We start from the raw sequence: 19,919 nt of genomic DNA, 5'->3' as shown, positions 1-19,919 counted from the left end.
CAGGCAACAAATTCCTGTATCTGGAGTGTCAACCCACCTCTGGAAGCATGCCCAGATCCAGGTTTGGGGGGCCTGAGTGTATGTAACTTAGGGTGTCCTCTTTAAGAAAAAGAACATCCAGTTAAGTGGAGAGCTCTGGAAGGTACCCTGGCAAGGGAGGGACCCTGAGGCTGCAGCTTCATTAGCCCCTCTTGGGAAATCCCCCTCTCTCGGGAAGGCAGGCACAGAGACACACAGGCCTGCAGTGCCCTTTCTAAGGTGCCAGTGACAACACGAGCAAAAAGCACTGGAAATGGATCACTGTCTATGTGCTACCCCCAGGCCACGAGGGACAAGAACCACGTGCAGGAGCCCCAGGCACAGCTCTGCATGTCGGCAATGACTACAAAAGCAGAAAGTGCCTTTTGCGATGAAACCCACGCCCAGGGGAGACCATTCAGCTTAAGATCAAGCCTAAGCAAAGCTATGCACGAGCTGGGTGCTGTTTGGGTTGAAAAAGAATTACTTCATGTATCTAGGAAAAAAGAATTATGAAATGATGTCCTCGAGAGATGAAAGAGTTTGCCCTTGTTAAAGACAAGGACTAGTCCCTTTCTGTCGGCAGAAGTGGGCTTGGTAAGTGCAGGCAGTGCGGGACGCTGTCCAGCTGCTCTGACATCAACTCCGCCTCCCCCAGTGACTCAGGACTTAGCTAAAGCTTCGGGCGGACACTCGCCTGTATTTCTGCAGGGGACTGCGCCCCGTGACAGCCGGATTGTTACAGCAACACCCAGTGGGAGATGACTCAACAACTCCCCAGCTCCTAACAGGACGGGAATCACCCCTTACTCTCAGACCCTTTGCTAAGGCAAAAGCTCCAAACTCAGGCTGCACTGGGCACAGTTAGTGACGTGTAAGTCCATGGCCAAAGCTGACACATCCTTCACCCCTACCTCTCCAATCCCTATCGATCTCTTCGAGAAGACCCCGGGGAAGCTCTTGTTGGGCTTTGACTCAATTCCTGCTTATTTCTGGTGACATCACTAGACCTACTCTCCTGCCAGTTCTTACTCAAAACCGAAGCCTCTCTTTGGGCCACCTCACCTCCTACCAACTTCTGTTTCTGACCCAAATCCCATTTTTCCCTCTTTCAAATACCTATGAAAATCCACAGCAACTAGCAGGCCCTCAGCACTAAGCAGCTGACCGCCGACTAGACAGAACACTGAATTTAACAACCGACTGGATCTATAGTTAGGAAATCTTTGGACCGGATGGGGCTCTCCTTACGTGCCTGACGAGCGACACATACACCTAGAACTGCGAAGACCTAGTTTACAAAGTGTCTAAAACCATCGGTCCTGGGTCAGCAGCTGAGCCTACAGAACTCCTAAAGCTTGCAGCGCGGCGCTCCCAGGACGCGGGTGCCCAGCACCCCAGCAGCTCACTTTTGCACTGAAGTCCTTGGCGCATGATGCCCCAGAGCAGCGAGCCACAGTGATCGCAGAACGTCGGCACTTTGTAGTTGTGGACGTTGAACTTGTGCGGGATGTTGATTCCAAACCTCTGCTCAGCGATCTACAAAAGAGCAGCAGGAGGACAAGAGCTGGGAAGCCTGCCAACAGCTCTTGTAGAAACTGTAACAGGAGCCCCCCCAAACGCAGCATGTTACCATGACACCTGAGCTGGGGAGATCATTTCCCTGTGCTCGGGCCTTCCTCACCAGGCTGAGCACCTTTGTGAATCAACGAGACTAAAAAGAAAGGGTCTAGTGGACATGAGATCATTCACTATTTTGGGAGATAAAGAGGAATGAAAACCTTTTTTTTTTTTTAATCATCTTTTATATTCAGGCTGTATTTCTCTCCCCGCCAACTCCCTCACACCCGTGTCTATTCCCTAGACCCCTGTAGCTTCAGGATTAAACAGGTCTCTTATAGACCATATGCACTTGCTGTTAGCGCAGGCTTTCCCTGATATTGTGTTGGTCGGGGGTCTGCGGGAGAAGGTGGCACCCGGCGAGCCTAGAGCCACAGAAGGAATTCACTGCAAAGTGACATCCTAGCAGCTTACTCAGCCCTTCTGGGCTGTGCCCACCATCTGCATATTACAATCTGAGTGCTCAGGTCCTGCTTTCATCTCACAAAGTGTTTCCAGCAAATAATTAGACTAGGCATATGCGCTACAGTCTACGTCACCATTGGAGTGACAACAGACCCACACGGGACAAGGAGTGGGGCAATTAGGACTCCTCTTGAAACTTTGCTGGTCTCTTTCTCATAAAAGCCGTGGCTCGAACCTCTGCAAGTGCCCTTGAGCAACCCTGTGTGCGTACCATAAGTGACCGCTGAGCTCCAAGTCAGACTCTCCAATGCACCTGTAAACCCACTGCTCATTGTCAGCAATAGTCCAGCCACTTTCTAGCTGCACAGTTTAGAAGGTGCTGACCCCCGCTGAATGCAATGCGAGTGATGAGAATGACAGTCAAGCATTTATATACAGAAGTGCGTCCTCCCGGAAATTTTGGAAGACACCGGAGGAGGCTAATAGTCACCTTACTGAGGAAGCACAATTTATAGTTAACAAATACTTGTCACATCAGTGCTATCACGTCGAAGCCTCACAAAAAGCACGTGAAGGAAATACGGATCCCATTTTGAGACTGAGGCTGACAGAGAAGCTGGCTAGCGGAAGCTGGATTCCGCATTCAAATCCTGGTCATTTAATGCCAAACGCAGGGATCTTTTCAGCCCTCTAAAATGCTCTCCAAATTAGGAAAACTGATCCTGAGAGCTTGTAACCAGCTGACCACTAATGGGATCAACTCAAGGACAGGTCAGGCTACGCAAGTACAGACATAAAAATAGCAAAATATAAAAAGGAGAGAAAGTTCAATTCTGATACCACCAATCACTTCAAGGAGTGCAGAAGGGAAGTGGAAAGGGGATGAAGCAAGAAAAGAGAGAGCGAGAAGTGCAGACATGAGCTCACGCAGGCACTTAATTAGCAAACTTCCATCTTCTTACCTTTGAATCCATTTTGTTAATATTGTTCTGGCAAGTGCAGGCTGTAACAATCAGATGATGGCAGCGCTTATGGACGACACAGGTGCACACTAGGGGATTAAATGCAAGGTTATACATTCCTCGGAGACTCACAGTCTGCCAGTTCTAGTAGAGTCAACAAGGGCTGCACCATGTCAAGGTGACTTGATTTGAGTGTCTGGCCCCCACGATGGAATCCAGTGCACCCATCCTTTCCACCGTCATTACCATCACCCTGATTCACGCCTTTGCTCACAGCCAAGCTATTCACACTCAAGTCTTGAGCCTACTTCATCCTTTCTGGATTTCCTCCTGCCTGCACCCCCCTCCACAGGAATCCTCTCACGGTAGAATTCTGGTCCTCTTGCCCCACGATCTAAACCTTCAATGGCATCTCACTGCTGATGAGTCAAGCTCAAATTTCCCAGCCAGGTTTCAGGCCCTCCAGAAGCTACCCCAAGCTTATCTGTTACCTTTCTTCTATGGGAGCTCTTTGTTCCAATAAAAACTAGATTGGTTGCTCTCCCTAGAGCAAGCCTTCACCCTCCCCTGCACACTGACCATGTCCTGTTCAATCCCTAGGATATCCTCTTTGCCTAACGCCTAACTACGTCTTAAGTTTATAATAAGACACAACTTGAGAAATGTCTCTTCCATGAAAATATACTACCCCTAACTCCCCTTCTAGACTAAACCATCTCTCTCTCTCCTCGGATCTCTTACAGCCCTTAGCCTGCCCCTGCATTTCAAACCTTCCACATGTAGCCTCTAATGCCCTCAGAATTCCCAGGCAGCACGATGCCTTGAACAAGACAGGCACCCATTAAATATTTGCAGAATGACTCAATCAATCGTTTGAATACTTAGAACTTCGGAATAACATTTTTTCCCATTTTCATCTGGATAACTGACATAATGCAGAGTCCAGTTTGCCATTAACAGATGAGCAAGTGCAATGCAGCAGTATGAAAATATATGTTATTTTTAAGACCTTTCAAGACATGTGGAGGTTTTTAGGATTAAATACATAAACACTGATGATGTGTCAGCAAATAAAACAAATCTAGCTTTCATCAGACTGAATTTGAAGGAGAACCAAATTGAAAGTTCCCAGAAAATCAGTCTTTTTATATGAGGGAATGTCAAAACTATCCCTCACATAGAAAAACCTAATATTCTGAAGCATCTGAGGTTTGCTTTTTTCATTTGCTTGGCTAGAACTTTATCAATTTTATCGATCTTTTTAAAGAACAGCTTTTTATTTGGTCATTTTTCTCTATTGTTTTCCTAATTTCAATTTTACTGATTTATGCTTTAATCTTTTTTCTTTTCTTCTTCTCACTTTAAGCTTCTCTCCTTTTTATAGTTTCCTTAAAGATGAAACCTTAGATTACTGATTTTAGATCCTTCTTTTCTAATATATGCATTCAATGCTATAAATTTTCCTCTGAGTACTACCTTGCCTGAATCCCACAAATTTTGATAAAATGTATTTTCATTTTCATTTGGTCTGAAATATTTATCACTTTCTCTGGAGTCTTCTTTTACCCGTGTGCTATTTCAAATGTGCTGTTTAATCTCTAAATATTTGAGGGGCTTCCCACCTATCTTTTTGTTATTCATGTGTAGTTTAATTCCACTGTGGTCTGAAAAGATACTTTTTATGATTTCTTTTTTTTTTTATGACTTCTATTCTTTTAAATTCATTAAGGCTTATTTCACGGGCCAGAATGTGGTCTATTTTGATAAATATTCCTTGTGAGCTTGAGAAGAATGCATATCCTTCTATTGTTAGGTGGAGTAGTCTATAAATGTCAATTTGATCAAACTGTGATACCCCTGCAGACTTTCTGCCTGCTGGACCTATCAGTTACTGAGATATTGAAGTCTCCAACTAGTGGATCTGTCTATACGTACTTGCAGTTCTATCAGTTTTTGTCTTATGTATTTTGATGCACTGTCATTAGGTGCCTACATGTTAAGGATCATCAGGTCTTCTTGAAAAACTGACCCCTTTATCATTAAATAATGCCTCTCCTTATCCCTGATAATAATCTTTGTTTTGAAGTCTGCCTTGTCTATTTGCTTCTGATTAGTGTTAGCACGGTATATACCCTTCTCAAACCAGGTATTTGATTTTATGTCCCTTAACAAGGTGTGAACATATTGGTGTCTTCATATCTCCTGACCAATGTTCTTTCTTGCTCTTTCAACAACAGGTGGCCCACTGAAAATCAGCCCATCAAATATCCTGGCACTATGCATAAGAGGGACCAGGGTTGACCACAGGGCACATCCCTGTGCTGGACAGGTGCCAAAAAGTGACATCGATTCTCACCTGTGAGCTATGTTCTCATTTGGGGCTGAGATTGATAGCATAAAGTCAATTAGTGTCATATTGATTATATATTCTGTGTTTTTCTAACTTTGAGAACTCAATAGAATTAATTGTTCATACATGTTAAGTGAAAATTATATCCAAGAGTATGTCCTATTCTATTCTAAGGGAATAAATGTTCTGCCTCACCTTCTCCAGAAGAGAAGGCAGGATTTCCTTCCTGGATGGAGGCTACCACTCCAGGACACGTAGTGCTATTTTACCAATCACCCGTCGAGCGCACGTCAAGAAGACAGGTCCCCTGTGTATAAACTGTGTGATGACGCTCAAGCCAGCAACAAGGGCGGCCCAAATAAAAGACAGACAAACCCAGTCTGCCTAAATCTGAGTGACAGCCTCCTTTCACTCCTCCCATTTGCAACACTAGTAAATTGGTTTTATCTTAGAATTGTGAAAATCAAAATAAATTTAATGTATAATAACTTACTCATTAACAGATTAACTTTGAACATTTCTCACACTTTTTAAATTAAAAAACCAAAAAGCAACTGGGATCATTGCTTCTATTCCCTATCTAGGTTAAGAGACAACACCATGCCACTTCTCACCCCTATTAACAACAGGGCTGTAAAAGACAAAAATTTAGCTTCAAGATTTAATGCCCACCAAATGGCATCACCTTTCAGTATTTTCAAGTTATCACAGAGACAAAACTTTAAACAAACTTTATTAGGTACCTTGGCTTTAGAAATAAAAATGTCCCCTCTATGCTGGTTAAAATGTAGCCAAAATTCGAACCACAACTAAAAAGTCGCGATTCTACAGGGGTCCCCTTTGACCTGCAGAGTTATCTATCGCAATATTAATGAAATGTATCCTGTTCTCCTCTTAGTCTAATCAGTTTTCAACATAGGAGCAATATTAAACACAGTTTTTAAAATGTTTTCTTACCTTGACACTGATAACCTTGTTTCCCAAATACTCCCCTGTTCAAGACAATAGAGACAAAGGTTAGCATCAATCTATTTCAGCAACAATGCTCCTACAATCATAGTATTTCAGGAAAACAAATGCATGCCATCCTCTGCTCCTTTATGAGAAGCAATCTCAGAGAAGCAGAGAGGAGGTGATTTCTGAGCCCTTGTTGGTTCCCACAGGACATGGAGGAAGTCACCTGATGATCAGAGTCCTCCAGCAATATACACAGGTGGGCGCCGGTGATCCTCATTCTACCCCCTCCCTCTGTGGCAAACCCAGGTCCTCATCTGGTCCTGTCACTGAGCCCCAGCCTGAAGGGTCACTCCACCACCTTCTTGGGTGTTCTCACCCACATACACAGAAAGCTGCACAGGCGGTGAAGGAAGCAGATGCGTCCACCGCAGGCGCCTGGCCTGAGACACCCTCCCTCTTCCCTGTGCCCCCATCACCCGGAGAGCCTGGGCGGGGGCGGGGCAGAAATGCTGCCGCAAGAAGCCTATCAGGCCCACAGTTATCATCCTGATCTCTCCCTAGTACGTTCTCTGGGCGATGATGACACTATCCTCATTCTCATTTAACACAGACCACATTTTATTAAGCCCGGGGGATGTGCCAGGCACCGAGCCAAGCTGCTGACGTACGGCATCTCATTTAATCCTCACAAAAGTCCTATGAGGCAGCACGCATAAGAGGGAGGCTCGGGGCACAGACTCTGAAACCAGATGGCCTAGGTGTGACCTGGGGCACATCACTAACTCCTTTGAGCCACAGTTTCTTCATCTATAGAGGGCAATAATGACCACAGTACCTACTCCATAGGGTTGTCATGAAGAGAGAGGTGATAATGCAAAACGCTTAGAATAGTGCCTAGAACTATATATATAAAAGTTCTATATAAAAGTTTATGATATAAGCAAAATAAAATTATCTTTATCTTACAAATATGGAGACACTGACGGACTATATAATTTATCTAGGTTCACACATCTAGTCCATACTCTTAACCATATATATGTAACACATATATTAATACTGTGTGTGAGTGTGTGTGTGTGAGAGAGAGAGGTGAGCAAGCAAAGGCTGGCTGAGTGGGAGTTAATGTTTCCCTGGTGGAAAAAATTTAGTGAAATTATCAAACAAGTTTCCATTGAGAATGTTAGTTGAGGTCACAGGTTGTCACCACAAATGCCCACAGGGGCAGGCAGGCCACATAAAGGAGGGAAGCAGAATGGTGTGACATGAAATAAAGAGTAGCAGACCTTTCGGGTCAGGAAAACCACAAGGAGAGAGGTGGACAGCAGCTAACTCGACAGTACAGATGACCGCAAGGGCGGAAAATGGGCTCAAAGATGCCAGGGCTTTTCGTTTGTTCAACAGAAAATGCAGCAGGAACTTGTTTCTGAAGACTCAGGCTGTGATGGCACATCTCTCAGCATCATGTCACCAGCCAGTTTAGGGTCTTTGCTTTAGACAAGACTCTATTCTTAATTTAAAATGCCAGAAACACAAACCCTGGATTCTGACTGCTAAAAGGTAGCAGGTACTTTTAAATCAAAGTAATCACACACACACAGACAGACACACAAACACACACAAAACAAAATACAAATTCATTGATCAATACTCAAAAAAAAATTACTCTGAACCAAGTGCTTTTGACTTAAACGAAATGACTAAAGTTTGCAACAAAAACAAGGATTTTCTTTTATGCCGTAGATACTAAACTGTCTTTTCTCCTTCAGAGATGGGTATATTTGTGTACATGTTTGGGGTGTGTAAGGGGGCATTTCCTTCTTCTCTTTCCAAATAAATGTGTTTAATGCTGGCTCTAAATGAAGAGAACTATTAACCTGAATTTATTTTACATTATGGATTTGCCACTGAGGCTTAAGCTTCAGTCACGTGTATAGTAAGATATTGCCCCATTCATCTAGAATTTCTCGACTGTTAATTATCTCAATTCCTAAATACCAAGGATTGTAGTACGCCATCGCTGAAAGTTATTACCTTTGGCCACATACCATAAGGCTGAAGATTAATTACTGTGTGCTTACTTTACTTACCACAACTAATTTCTATTACTCAGCATGTGAGTCATACTTTTTTAAAGCAATACTATTGTTTTTTCTCTTTTACTCAGTGGCTGATTATCCAATTTACTGATTATCTATATATCGATTGGTTAGCCTCCCTAATTAGTGCTTTTTCGCCAGTTCGTGATTCATTAGCACCTTTCACCAAACGACTGGAGAAAGAAATAACATCTAAACCTTGGATCCGTAAATTGTTTAGATTATTTCATTGGGAATTCAAATTACTGGGTCAACACATTGGAATAAAAGGCAAAAATGAGATCCTAAAACAACTCTTCATAATTATGCTTCCTTCTGAAACCACACACAACCGGAGGAGGTCTTGATTATAGAAAGAAGCTCCTAGGATACGAGAAGCCAGGGAACCTCTTACCAGATAAACTCCCTGCAGTGAGAGCAGTAGGTGGGCTGCCTCAGGTATGTGGCCATAAACTTGTGTCCATTGATCTGGTGGACTCGCCTTCGCATAGCCCTTTGGCGCTTCCTGGTAAAATGTTTGAAGATTCGGTCTCTCTGGAGAGTGGCTGTACAACAAAAGAAAGGAAAAAGAATAATATGCAATGAAGCTAGCTGTATCTAATGTACAAGAAAGTGTAAAAGTTCAAATACTCTCCAAATTGTTTCCTCTTTCTTCAAGATGCAAAACACCCCCAGAACATCATCCTGCTTCCTGGCGACCTTAGGACTCTTAGTTTGTAAGGGCTGGACCTAAGTGAACTCTGAGATCCCCACTGCCTGATTACAGCTGGCTATCTTGGACCAGTCTCCCCAGCACAGACCATGGGCCCCCAGGGTTCTAATGTTCCAGTATGGGATGTCAGCCTGGCCTCCAAGCTCCTGTCCCGCTGTGTGGGACCTCAGGGCCATCGACTGGCTAGAACTACTAGCCGGTAAAACAGATTTCTCATTCACCTTTCGTTCTGGCATCCTCACAAACAGAAGGAGGGAATGGCCTTAGCACGGTGACGACACTGCCCAAAAGCATCAGTCCCAACACCATCTCTGGAATAGGTAGAAATTAACCTGAACACAATGCAAGTTCCTTTTCCAATTTCACACTTTTAAAAAATCATGACTCCTGGCCTGAAGAATCAAAGCTGGGCACTATCTAAAGACAGTAAATTATGTCTTCCAGATAATTATAGAACTTTCCCAAGGTATACGGACTTATGATAAATAAAAAAAAGATTACTTCTTCAATAATGCTTTGCAATTAATCACTTCCATGCAAAGAAAATTTAAGAAATAATGCAAGAATAATCTGCTCATAAATTTTAAAACCTGGAAGAAATTGAAGATTTCCATGAAAACACAAATGACCAAAATTAACTGAATAAGAGCTACATACACCAAATAAACAAATTTTTTAGAAAAAAAAAATTAGTAAGATTTTCTTAGGACTGCCTCTCGAAAATCATCCAGGCCCAGATGGTTTCATGGGTGAATTATTTTTAGCCATGAAAAGCAAGATGATATTAAGGTTTAAACCTGAAAAGAAAGTGCCCCATTTTTTTTTAAAGGGAACTATGTGATACAATCCTAGGACTAAAAGATATAACAGATATAGCCAAAGATATATATAAAAGAAATATATATATTTATATATAATATTATATATATATTTATAAATATATATACTTATATATATAACATAATATATATATTTATATATCAATATAAATAAATAATATAAAATATAAATGTATTTTATATTTATACATATTTATTTTATATATATATTATATATATTTATTTTATATAAATATATTTATTATTAACCCCTGGTTTCATATATATATATATATATATATTTTTTATGTCATGGACTCCTTAGTCTAGTCAAACTTATGGATCCCTTCTCAAAGTAAATCTTTATCATCTTAATATATATATACATATAATTACAAAAGAAGTATCAAAATATTAAATTTTAAGTGAGATAGAATAATATATATGCTTTTTTAAGAAATTAAATACTTAGTGGAGCACCTGGTCATTCTAATAATTTTGAAGTCACGATTAGCACTACTACATTTTAGTAGTGGTGAAGTAGTAGTTGCATTTTAAAATATCTGTAAACACTATAACATAGTATGAAAATATCCATGATTTCCATTGTGACAACATCACAATTACTGCTAACAGTGCTGTGGGTTAGTTCATAATGGAAGAAAATGCTATATTTGCATTATAGGTTAATGAAATTTTTTTCTTCCATCAAATTTCTGGACCATCTAACTTCTAGTTATGGACTTCAGGAAAAGTACCCCTCTGTCTACATATCAAGCTCACTCATGAATACTGATGCAGGGATTTTCATTATTGAAGTTCGTATACTTACAAAATGAACAGGAAAGCAATATTAGAAAATATTAGTGGTTTTCATGTTATGGGGTCTTTGCTTTCCCATTCTTTTACAATTAGTCCCCCACACAAATATTCCTTTCCACTCAGTAACACCATCTATTCTTGCCCTCCATATTGACTTCCCAGTTTCCTGAACGTGGTACTATGTGTGGTGAACATCTTGATATGCAGTGTAAGCTAACTGCCAAATAAAATGAAAATCTTGTGAAAGTTGAAGAATTTTCATGCAGTCTATGGAAAGTGATATTTGTGAATGGCAAGATTCCCACCTGAAGGCAATGGTAGATAAGGCTTTGGCAGAGTTAGATCTGTTCATAGGTGAATAAAAGAAATCTGATATAGAAAACAAGATGATGGTCATTTTTAAGAGAGAATGAGTTGAATAATAACATCCTGGGAAAGGCCCTTGAGAAACTGATGAAGTCTCAAACACTTGCTAAATAGAGCCTATTTAAAACTTAACTATAGTAATCAAAAATAAAATATGTAGTATTCTGCCACAGAATTTTATCTGAAAAATTATTTTGTTCTAAAAATTAGTGTCTATGATGAAACAACGAAATGCATTCAACAAAGATTTTCATAATTTTAGCTTTTTGGTCAAACTCCTTCCCCCACTTTTTAAATATTAACAAAATTTAGTCCTCATTTTGAAGAATTCATTTTATATGGACTTTTCTCAGGAGCAATGACACTCAGATAACCAGGAAATTCTATACTATCGTGCATTACCATTTTTGGGGGGAGGTAGGGGCAGAGGGAGAGAAAATCCTAAGCAGGCTCCACACCCAGCACAGAGCCAGATGCAGGGCTCAATCTCATAACCCTGAGATCATGACCGGAGGCAAAATCTAGTCAGATGCCGCCACCCAGGTGACCTGATGTCACTGACCATTACCTTAAAAGAAAAACCCACCATAAACAAGTGGCAATTTTTCCAAGAGCACAACAATGGGCATATTATTAGAAAACTTACTATATTTTATTCTATTAACAGGTAAAAGAAAGTATGATCATTTCAATATATGTTTAAAAGGTACTTGATAAGGTTTAACTTGTAATCCAACAAAAAAACTTTTTGAAAAGAGTAGAAGATTGTCTCCTTGACGTGACTAAAACATTATGCTCACAGGTCAAAAGATAAATGGTAAATAAAAAAAATAATAATAAATCCCATGAAAGCTAAGACCAAATAAGACCAATTATCACCTCTATTGCTTACTATTATTCTGAAAATACTTGCCAAAGCTGTCAGAGATGAAGAAAAAATAAAGATAAAGCTATCGAGGGAGAAAAGGAGGAAAGATGCCATGATTTGGATGTGTTTAATACATGACTAGAAAACTCAGGAGACATTAGCCTAATCTACTAAAAACAAAGTTCAGTAAGATGGACAATGGTAAATCATTAAAAGTCAACAGGTCTTTAGTAGATCAAAAGAACCATTTAGAATATATAATAAAAATATATTCCCATTCATAAAGCTACAAAACCCAAACTAGGAATAATTTATCAGAAGAAGTATAAGACTTATATGAAGAAAACTATAAACCCCAACTGAAGAATATGAAAAGATATGTACAAATGAACTTCTTAAAAAGAAAGACTTAATACTATTAAGTTGCCAATTCTTCCTAAACTAAATTCAACAAAATCCCAATAAACATCCCCAAAGGAGGTCTTTAAACTTGACAACTTTTTCAAAGTTAATTTGGCACTATCAATACTTAAAAACTGTCCAAAAAATTCTGAAGAGGGAAGGAAGACTTGTTCTACATAAGACATAAAGTTATAGTGACTAAGACAGCATGCTACCTCTCAAGAAGAATCCAAAACTAGAAACCAAGTCTGCTTAGCGAAAACATAGCTCAAATCAGTGGTAAATGATAGATTATCGATCAATAGAATTTAGACAACTAGTTAGCCTTTTAGAAAATATCTTTGCCTCACTCCTTACACCAAAATAATCTCAGGTAAATGTTAAGGAGGAAGTTATGGAGAAATAGGGAAAAATTATATACTCCTAGGATGGGATAAGGGTAACAATACTCGAAAGCCATAAAAGACTCAGATTTGCAATTTAAGAAATTTAAAGTTCTATTTGGCAAAAGACACAAAACGGGAAGTTAAAACAAACTGGGAGAAAAAGGACTTGTCGCACATGACAAAGGGTTACTACTTAAAATATTTAGAAATTAATAATAAAAAGGGATGAACAATCTAGTAAAAAGGGGACAGAGGAGGCAAATAGGCAATTTATAAAACTATAAATGCAGACAGACAATAAACACACCAGATGCCCAATCCTATCCTCGCTGGACAAGTAAGAAGCAGGAGATAAATGACATTTTACTTAAACTGGCAAATATTTGTAAGGATTGCTAATGTGCCTATGCTTACAAGGGAATGGGAAATAGGCACCTCCACTTTCTGCTGGTAGGAGGATAACTGGGCTCCAGTCCTGGTCCTGCCACCTTCTGGCTGTGTTTACCCTGCTAAGCCTCGGTGTTCCCATCCATAAACCAGGTAGTGCTTTCCTCATAGGGTTTTTTCAAGGTCTGAGGCTAATGCAATGAAAGTGTTCAGCACAGAGAGGCCCACGGCGGCACTCAAGACATGTAGCTATTTCAAGAATTTCTTTTTTTTTTTGGAGACCAATTTGACAATACCTGTCAAAGCTGTATACATACATTTCATTCAGCAATTCAACTTCTACGATTGTTTTTTCTATAAAAATGCTAGGAAGAATATATGCTATATAGACATCAATTACTACTTTCTATTAAACAGTAAAAAGAAGGGTTTACATAAGAAATCTCAAAGAATGAAATGCAGAAATAGAGAAAATGAATTTGGTTAAGACACTGATGCTTTCAGAGGCTCTGGCACAGTTAAAATTGTACCTGCTTCAGTTTTTATTTTGGGGTGTGTGTGTGTGTGTGTGTGTGTGTGTGTAAAACCTTTGGCAAGCAGCCTAATTATTTTCATTCTCAGGTTTCCCATCTGTCTCAAGAAGATAACTATATCCCTGTCCTCAGACCTATGGGGATAGTGTCATAATCAATATTCTGAGTTTCTTAAAATTCTGGATAAGGATCACACATGAACAGAAGTCACTCTATTATACAGCTCTCTTCTGCAATATTTCCAGAAGCCATTTAGGAATGACAAAAAGACCAGATTTTAATTTTCCTTTGCTGGGCAGAGGATAAAATTTGGCCTAATGATCACACTATATCTAGCATATGTTATCACCAGCCTGAGACCTAGCTCAATACCAGCCAATGCAAAACGTGCATTGAATTACTAAACACTTATCACATCTAGATGCAAATTAAATTCTCCCCAGGGGTCTAATTATCAAGAGTTTACTTTTTTAATCCCTTAATAATATGAAGAGCGGTTAAAAGGTCAGCTCACTTGTATTTTTAATATTTCTTGAATTGAATCCCTTCCCCTCACCCCCAACAGCTATTGCCATAGTAATAACAGGACCTCTGAATTTTCCATGTGATTCTTTCTAGCCTGAAGGACTTAGGAAGAAACTGCTTACAACCGTCCACCATGTTGGTCATCCCTAATACCTTCGCTCCTGCTTTCCACACCTCCTGGAATGCCCTGTCCTCTTTTTTTCCCCTCCAACTAGTTAACTTAGATTTATCCCAGCTGCCTCAGAGTCTAAGTGGCGTCCCCCAAACCGTAAATCAAATCCCCTTCTTCCCAAAGCAATCTGGGACTGCCCCTCAATCTTTTCCTTTATCCCACAGCACTGGGAAAGAGTTCACCTCCGTATGGCAGATCTCTCAGAAGCACGTCCCATGCGGTCATTTTAAGGACGCTTCACTCCTCCCTCTTCTGTATTCTTTTGCCTCTTTGTTTAAAAAGCACAAAAACATACTCATAAACACCTGGGAATTCAAAAGATGTTTGGTTAAGAAAACGGGGGTGGGGGTTGCCCATGGCTTCAAAGGGCTTTCACTGTCACCTTCTCTTGATGGATGCCCAGGACAGGAAGAAGGAGCTCTCAGAGGGCACTCTGCCCGGGTACAGACTCCACCCCCACTTCACCATTACAGGAGGCTTCCTCACTGTTTGCACTGCCCCCTGTTGCCTTAGGACTGAGTTAACGAACTAAAAAAAAAAAAAGACTATTTAATCCTTTTGGGCCTTAAACCAACCCAGGCTTGGAGAAATTTTCCAGATCACAGGGGGTTTTTTGAACATGTTAGGCAACCTGATCGTGCTTTGCAGCCAAAACTTGCATCACAACTTCTGTTTTGCTCCTGAGGTGCTCACTGCCTCTAAGTAAATAGGAAGCTGGCTCAGTGCCCAGGAGGGAAACTCACATTCCAGGCTCAGAGGTGGGCAGGCCTGGAGCCCTGATCTGTCTCAACGGGAGTCAGTTTTGACAAGCCATCCCTTCCATGGGGTGGAGAATAATTAGGTCAAATACAACAAAGATTAACTATTTTGAAATAAAATTTTATGTCATAAAATCTGATTGTCATCCCACACACTCTTTAGAACTTTAGAAGGCGCAAGTGACAAGGAGCCACCAAACCACGCCAGGGTTAGTTTTCAGGGCAAGAAGTCTTGCTGGACGGAAACATGTTGCTAACCTGAGGCCTCATGGGGGGAGGGGCGTCTCTCTGAAGTCTCGATAAAGCTGCTTAACTTTATCTCAAAAACAATAAATGCTTCATCCCCTTCAGCCTTTTGTTCCATCTACCTAAAGCTACAGTTTTCTGTTCCAGCTCCAGAAATCTGTCATTTGGAAGTACTTCGGAAAGCTGAGATCACATCTCCTAATTTTCAAATGATTGTAAGCAAATTAAATCAGAGACTGAAAGTCTATGGCATGGCACCTTTAAATTTTCAGAATTAAATACAGATTTCCAGAATATAAAATGCATAAAGCGCATAACTTTGACTCAGTGTACAAATACCATTCAACTTTGTTCAGTTGGACTTGCTTAACAAGCAAGGGCACCACAGTTCACAAAGATCCCTGGCTTGTCTTCCTGGGGCCAAGCTGAGGAAGTTGTGTGACCTTTCTACACAACAGGCTGGAGTGTGTGGTGGTTGAAGCGGCAGGATCTGGAGCCTGGGCAGGAATCCTGCTTCCTCCCTTCCAAGCTGGGTGACCTTGGGCAAACTGGTAAATCTCTTATGCCTCACTTTCCTCATTTGTAGAACAGGAAGCGCAAGAGGACCTTCCTCAAAGGGGCACTTTGACGACTCGCTGAGGTAATAAGTGTACCATAATTAGAAAAGTACCTGGCAGGTAGCTACTACGTGTTACATAATTGTTAAAACCCTTTCTTCGCACTACCACAGAGACCCAGGAACAGAAAGGATTTAAAGATTTTATTTATTTATTCGACAGAGATAGAGACAGCCAGCGAGAGAGGGAACAGAAGCAGGGGGAGTGGGAGAGGAAGAAGCAGGCTCCCAGCGGAGGAGCCTGATGTGGGGCTCGATCCCATAACGCCGGGATCGCGCCCTGAGCCGAAGGCAGACGCCTAACCGCTGTGCCACCCAGGCGCCCCAGGAACAGAAAGGATTTAATTCATCACCTAATTGCCTAGAAATCAATACTTAGGAAACCATTACCTTAAACATCAATGCCCAAGGTTGATCTAGCTAGCTCGTGCCAGAACTACCACTAGAAATCCTCTGCTCCTGGTTTTATCCCAGGGCTTTATGGGTAACACCACACTGTACTGTGTCCTTTATGAACATCAGGTCTCCTGGAATCCCTGGAAAGTAATACATTTTTCTGGTGAGGAAACAGAAGCTAACAGGAAGGTTAAGTGAGGTCAAGCAGCTACTGATAGAAGTGGGGCCACCAGACTCACCAGACTCTGTGTACTACTGTTGAACTATTGAGCGATGCTATCCAACGTCTTTTTTTCCCTTCCTCCTGAGATATTTGTTTTATTGTTTGTGCCCGTGGAAGGGGATAACTGGGAGAATAACAAACAGGAAGACCTCAGAGTTAAGTGAGTTACTAGTCAAGAAAAAAACAAAGTATTATGTTGTTTATCTCTCCAAAATATATTCCTGAAAGGTAACAGGAGAAGGTCGTGAGAGAATCTTGCTTAATATCATCAAACACACTGAATAAGCAACCATCGGATCACAAAACTGTGAGCGTAGAGAATGATGCCTAAGAATTTAACATTAGATGATTCCTGTCTGAGACGATAATGATATAAACAGAGAGAGATTAGGACATGGGCTAGGCAAATACGTACCTTAAATGAGTCTTTACATTAAGTACACACCCCCAGTGGGTGAGAGCATTTAGTGGGTGCTGAGTGAAGAGAGAATCACAGGAGTTGTGTATCTAGGCCTCTGATTAATTAAGAATGACTTTATAAATGGACTGAACTTAGCAGTTGTTTGGAAAAGAGGAATGGGAATTTGATACACAGGATGGGGAGAGGGTTCCAGGACGTTAGGCCAGCACCAGTGACAAAGGCTACAAAAAAGAGTGTTCCTATTTTAAAATGGCACGCAAAAGCCCCCCAAACAACACTGAATAGTACAGAATCTTCTGTTTTTGAAAAGTACTAACCACATGACTCACAGTTATTTCCAAATTCACATAGAGTAATTAGACTCAACGCATTAGGAGACCTGACTCCACAGGCCCCATGGACAGGTGTTTCTTGGGGGTTTGGCTCCCTGCGAGGAAGCTCAGCCTGCATAAACACCTTCCATCATGCATCAAGCAGACGGCTACCGTTGGCAAAAGGAGGAGAGAAAAATCATTTGTTACTAGACTGACTCTCTTGAGTGGCCCTCATAGCACCATGAAAGCCGAGCCCATCCTCACCCACCCCTCTAGCCTCCTCTGTCAGCAGATAGGTGATCAGAATAGAGCTCCTGGATGTGACCGAAGCTCCATCAAGAGCAAAGCGGAAGGCCTTTCGCTCCACTGTTACAGGAGAGAGCACTGCCTCCCGTCATCCCTCACCATCTTCACCTCTGTCATGCGGGAGTAGCACCAAGTACAAGCTCTCCCCTTCCCAGTACTTGGAGAAAAGGACCTCAGCTCCGATAGCATCTGGCTCCTCTCACTCTACAATTTCTCCTCCTTGTCCCCTTGACTAGCTCCCCTCTCCCACCCAACCTTGAAACTTGTGTATGTCCCAACACTGTTTGTACACCATTCTGGTCTTTCTGGATCTCCTCAGAGACCTCATATGTTGTCTTGATTTCTAACAATTTCCTATGTACTGAGGACTCCCAAATCAACAGCTCTAGTTCTGGCTTCTCACTATACATAAAAAGATACTGAACATTTCTAAGTAGCTTCTTAGCATCTCTCCAAGGCATCCCCATATGACCTAAAATTGACATTTGTAGGCTGAGCCCTCTTCCCTGCCTCTCCAACCCACCCTTTCTCTTAGATAATAGTATCGCTATCCTTGGAGTCACCCAGAAAAAAACCAAAGATGTCTTCAGATCCTTCATCTCCACCCACAACTAATCAACTGTCAAGCTCTATTAAACCTATTATGATCTGACTAGATCTGTCCCTCCCATGCTCATCAGGGATAGTTCATGCCGCCTTCTTCCTCTCATCTAGACTATGCACTAGTTTCCCAACTAGACTCTCTGCATAAGGTCGCTCCCCTCTGCAATCCATCCGGTTATGCATATGAAATACAGGTGAGATCATGTCACACCCCGTAGGGAGAGAGCTCCCCTGCTATAGTCTATGTAAATCTCCTGAACGGAAGTTAGAGTAGTTGTCCTAGTTGGACCATAGTAAGGTAAAGGGGGTGAGCTTTCCCCAAAGGGTAGTGTTCCCACTGTCCAACATCTGAGAGAAAGTCAAATCTTCAGGCAGCAAAATGACTTTCACGGGGCCTTATTTAGGTGGGAAACAGAGTCTTTCCCCTCGGTCCTCACTCTGTGGGGTTTGGACTTGAGGGCCCAGGAATGGGGTGTCCACAAAGTTCTGCAGAGGCAGGCTGAGGTAGGCTAGGAGTAAGCCCGGTCGTGAAGGCACAGAGAAGATGTGTTCAACATTCCTTGTGAGGGAAAGCATCTAGTGCGTATTATTCTGCGTGCACTTCAGCTTCTGCCATTAAGCCTGGCTTACATGGTCCAGGCAGGCCTGAGCTCTGCTTTAGAGAGTGCATTAAAGCGGACAAGCCACCCTCTGAGGCTACCATGGTAGACAGAGAGTCCTAGTGAAAAGTGAGAATCCCCAGAGAAAGATGAGTCCTGGGACATAAGACCTGGGGATACAAAGTCTAGCCACATCTCCCAGATGGCAGGTCTCCCGGTTGCCAAGCTTGGCGCACTAGGACTCCCTTCATCAACAAGTCAGCAGATCCTACACTCTTCTACTAAGTCTGTTCAGTAGACACCAATGCCAACATCCCTGACCCAACATCCAGGAACCCATCCCATCTCCTGCCTTTCCTCTTGCCACATGACTGGGCTCCTTCAGCGATCAGAAGGAATTGATACAACATCCTCAAGGGGCAGAAAAACTGGGATAGTTCTCCTCCAGTTGCCATCAGTCATTGGTTGATGGCTGCCTCGGGTAGGCAGCACTGATGTTCTAGAATTTTCAGCCTTTCTTTGTGCCCTGAGAGGACATATGGAGAGGACAACTGCGGCGTTCTCCGTAGAATGAATTCATACTTACTCTGGTCCTGCTTTCTTATTTATAGCTTGCTACCATAAACACCTCCTAACAAGTGCTTCAAACTCTTTGTGGAATTAGGCATAAATAGAAAATTCCTATAATAATAATTTTCAACTATTATTGTGCCTACTCCTTTCTGCACACGTAATTTGATGACAGAAATTCCCTCTTGCTATTATCAAATGCAAGAATCCTATAATTCCTTTCTGCAAAAATGGTACAAATTTCTACCCTGTTGCTGTAATTCTACAAATATTGCATTTCCCTCATCCACACTGATTTCACCCATAAGCAGACTTCCAGCTGCCACTTCTTCATTCTTCAGTTTTTTAAAATGAAAGTTAAACACTGCTGAGTGGTTCCTCATCACCAGGTTCAGGATGATGAGGAAATGTGTTTGTGTTTCATCAAATTTGGATTGGATTATACAGAGGTAGGACCCCATTACG

At 41.6% G+C, this 19,919-nt stretch overlaps 1 protein-coding gene across 3 annotated transcripts in view; it reads right to left on the bottom strand.

Moving 5' to 3' along the window:
* PRKCH (protein kinase C eta) overlaps positions 1 to 19,919 on the bottom strand; it is a 367,061-nt gene that overhangs the window by 94,575 nt on the left and 252,567 nt on the right. For all 3 annotated transcript variants that reach the window (XM_087855982.1, XM_045810456.2, XM_045810457.2), the window contains 4 exons: positions 8,806 to 8,956; positions 6,313 to 6,347; positions 3,006 to 3,094; positions 1,428 to 1,557 (listed from right to left, as the gene is read on the bottom strand). In XM_087855982.1, the coding sequence (XP_087712108.1) occupies positions 1,428 to 1,557; positions 3,006 to 3,094; positions 6,313 to 6,347; positions 8,806 to 8,956 (405 nt within the window). The remainder of the gene's footprint in view (positions 1 to 1,427; positions 1,558 to 3,005; positions 3,095 to 6,312; positions 6,348 to 8,805; positions 8,957 to 19,919) is intronic.

The sequence above is a fragment of the Ursus americanus genome, chromosome 26 (genome assembly GCF_024610735.1).
Source record: "Ursus americanus isolate L20-20 chromosome 26, mUrsAme1.1.p, whole genome shotgun sequence".
Taxonomy (NCBI): Eukaryota; Metazoa; Chordata; class Mammalia; order Carnivora; family Ursidae; genus Ursus; species Ursus americanus.
This window is presented reverse-complemented; position numbering and strand designations above follow the sequence as displayed.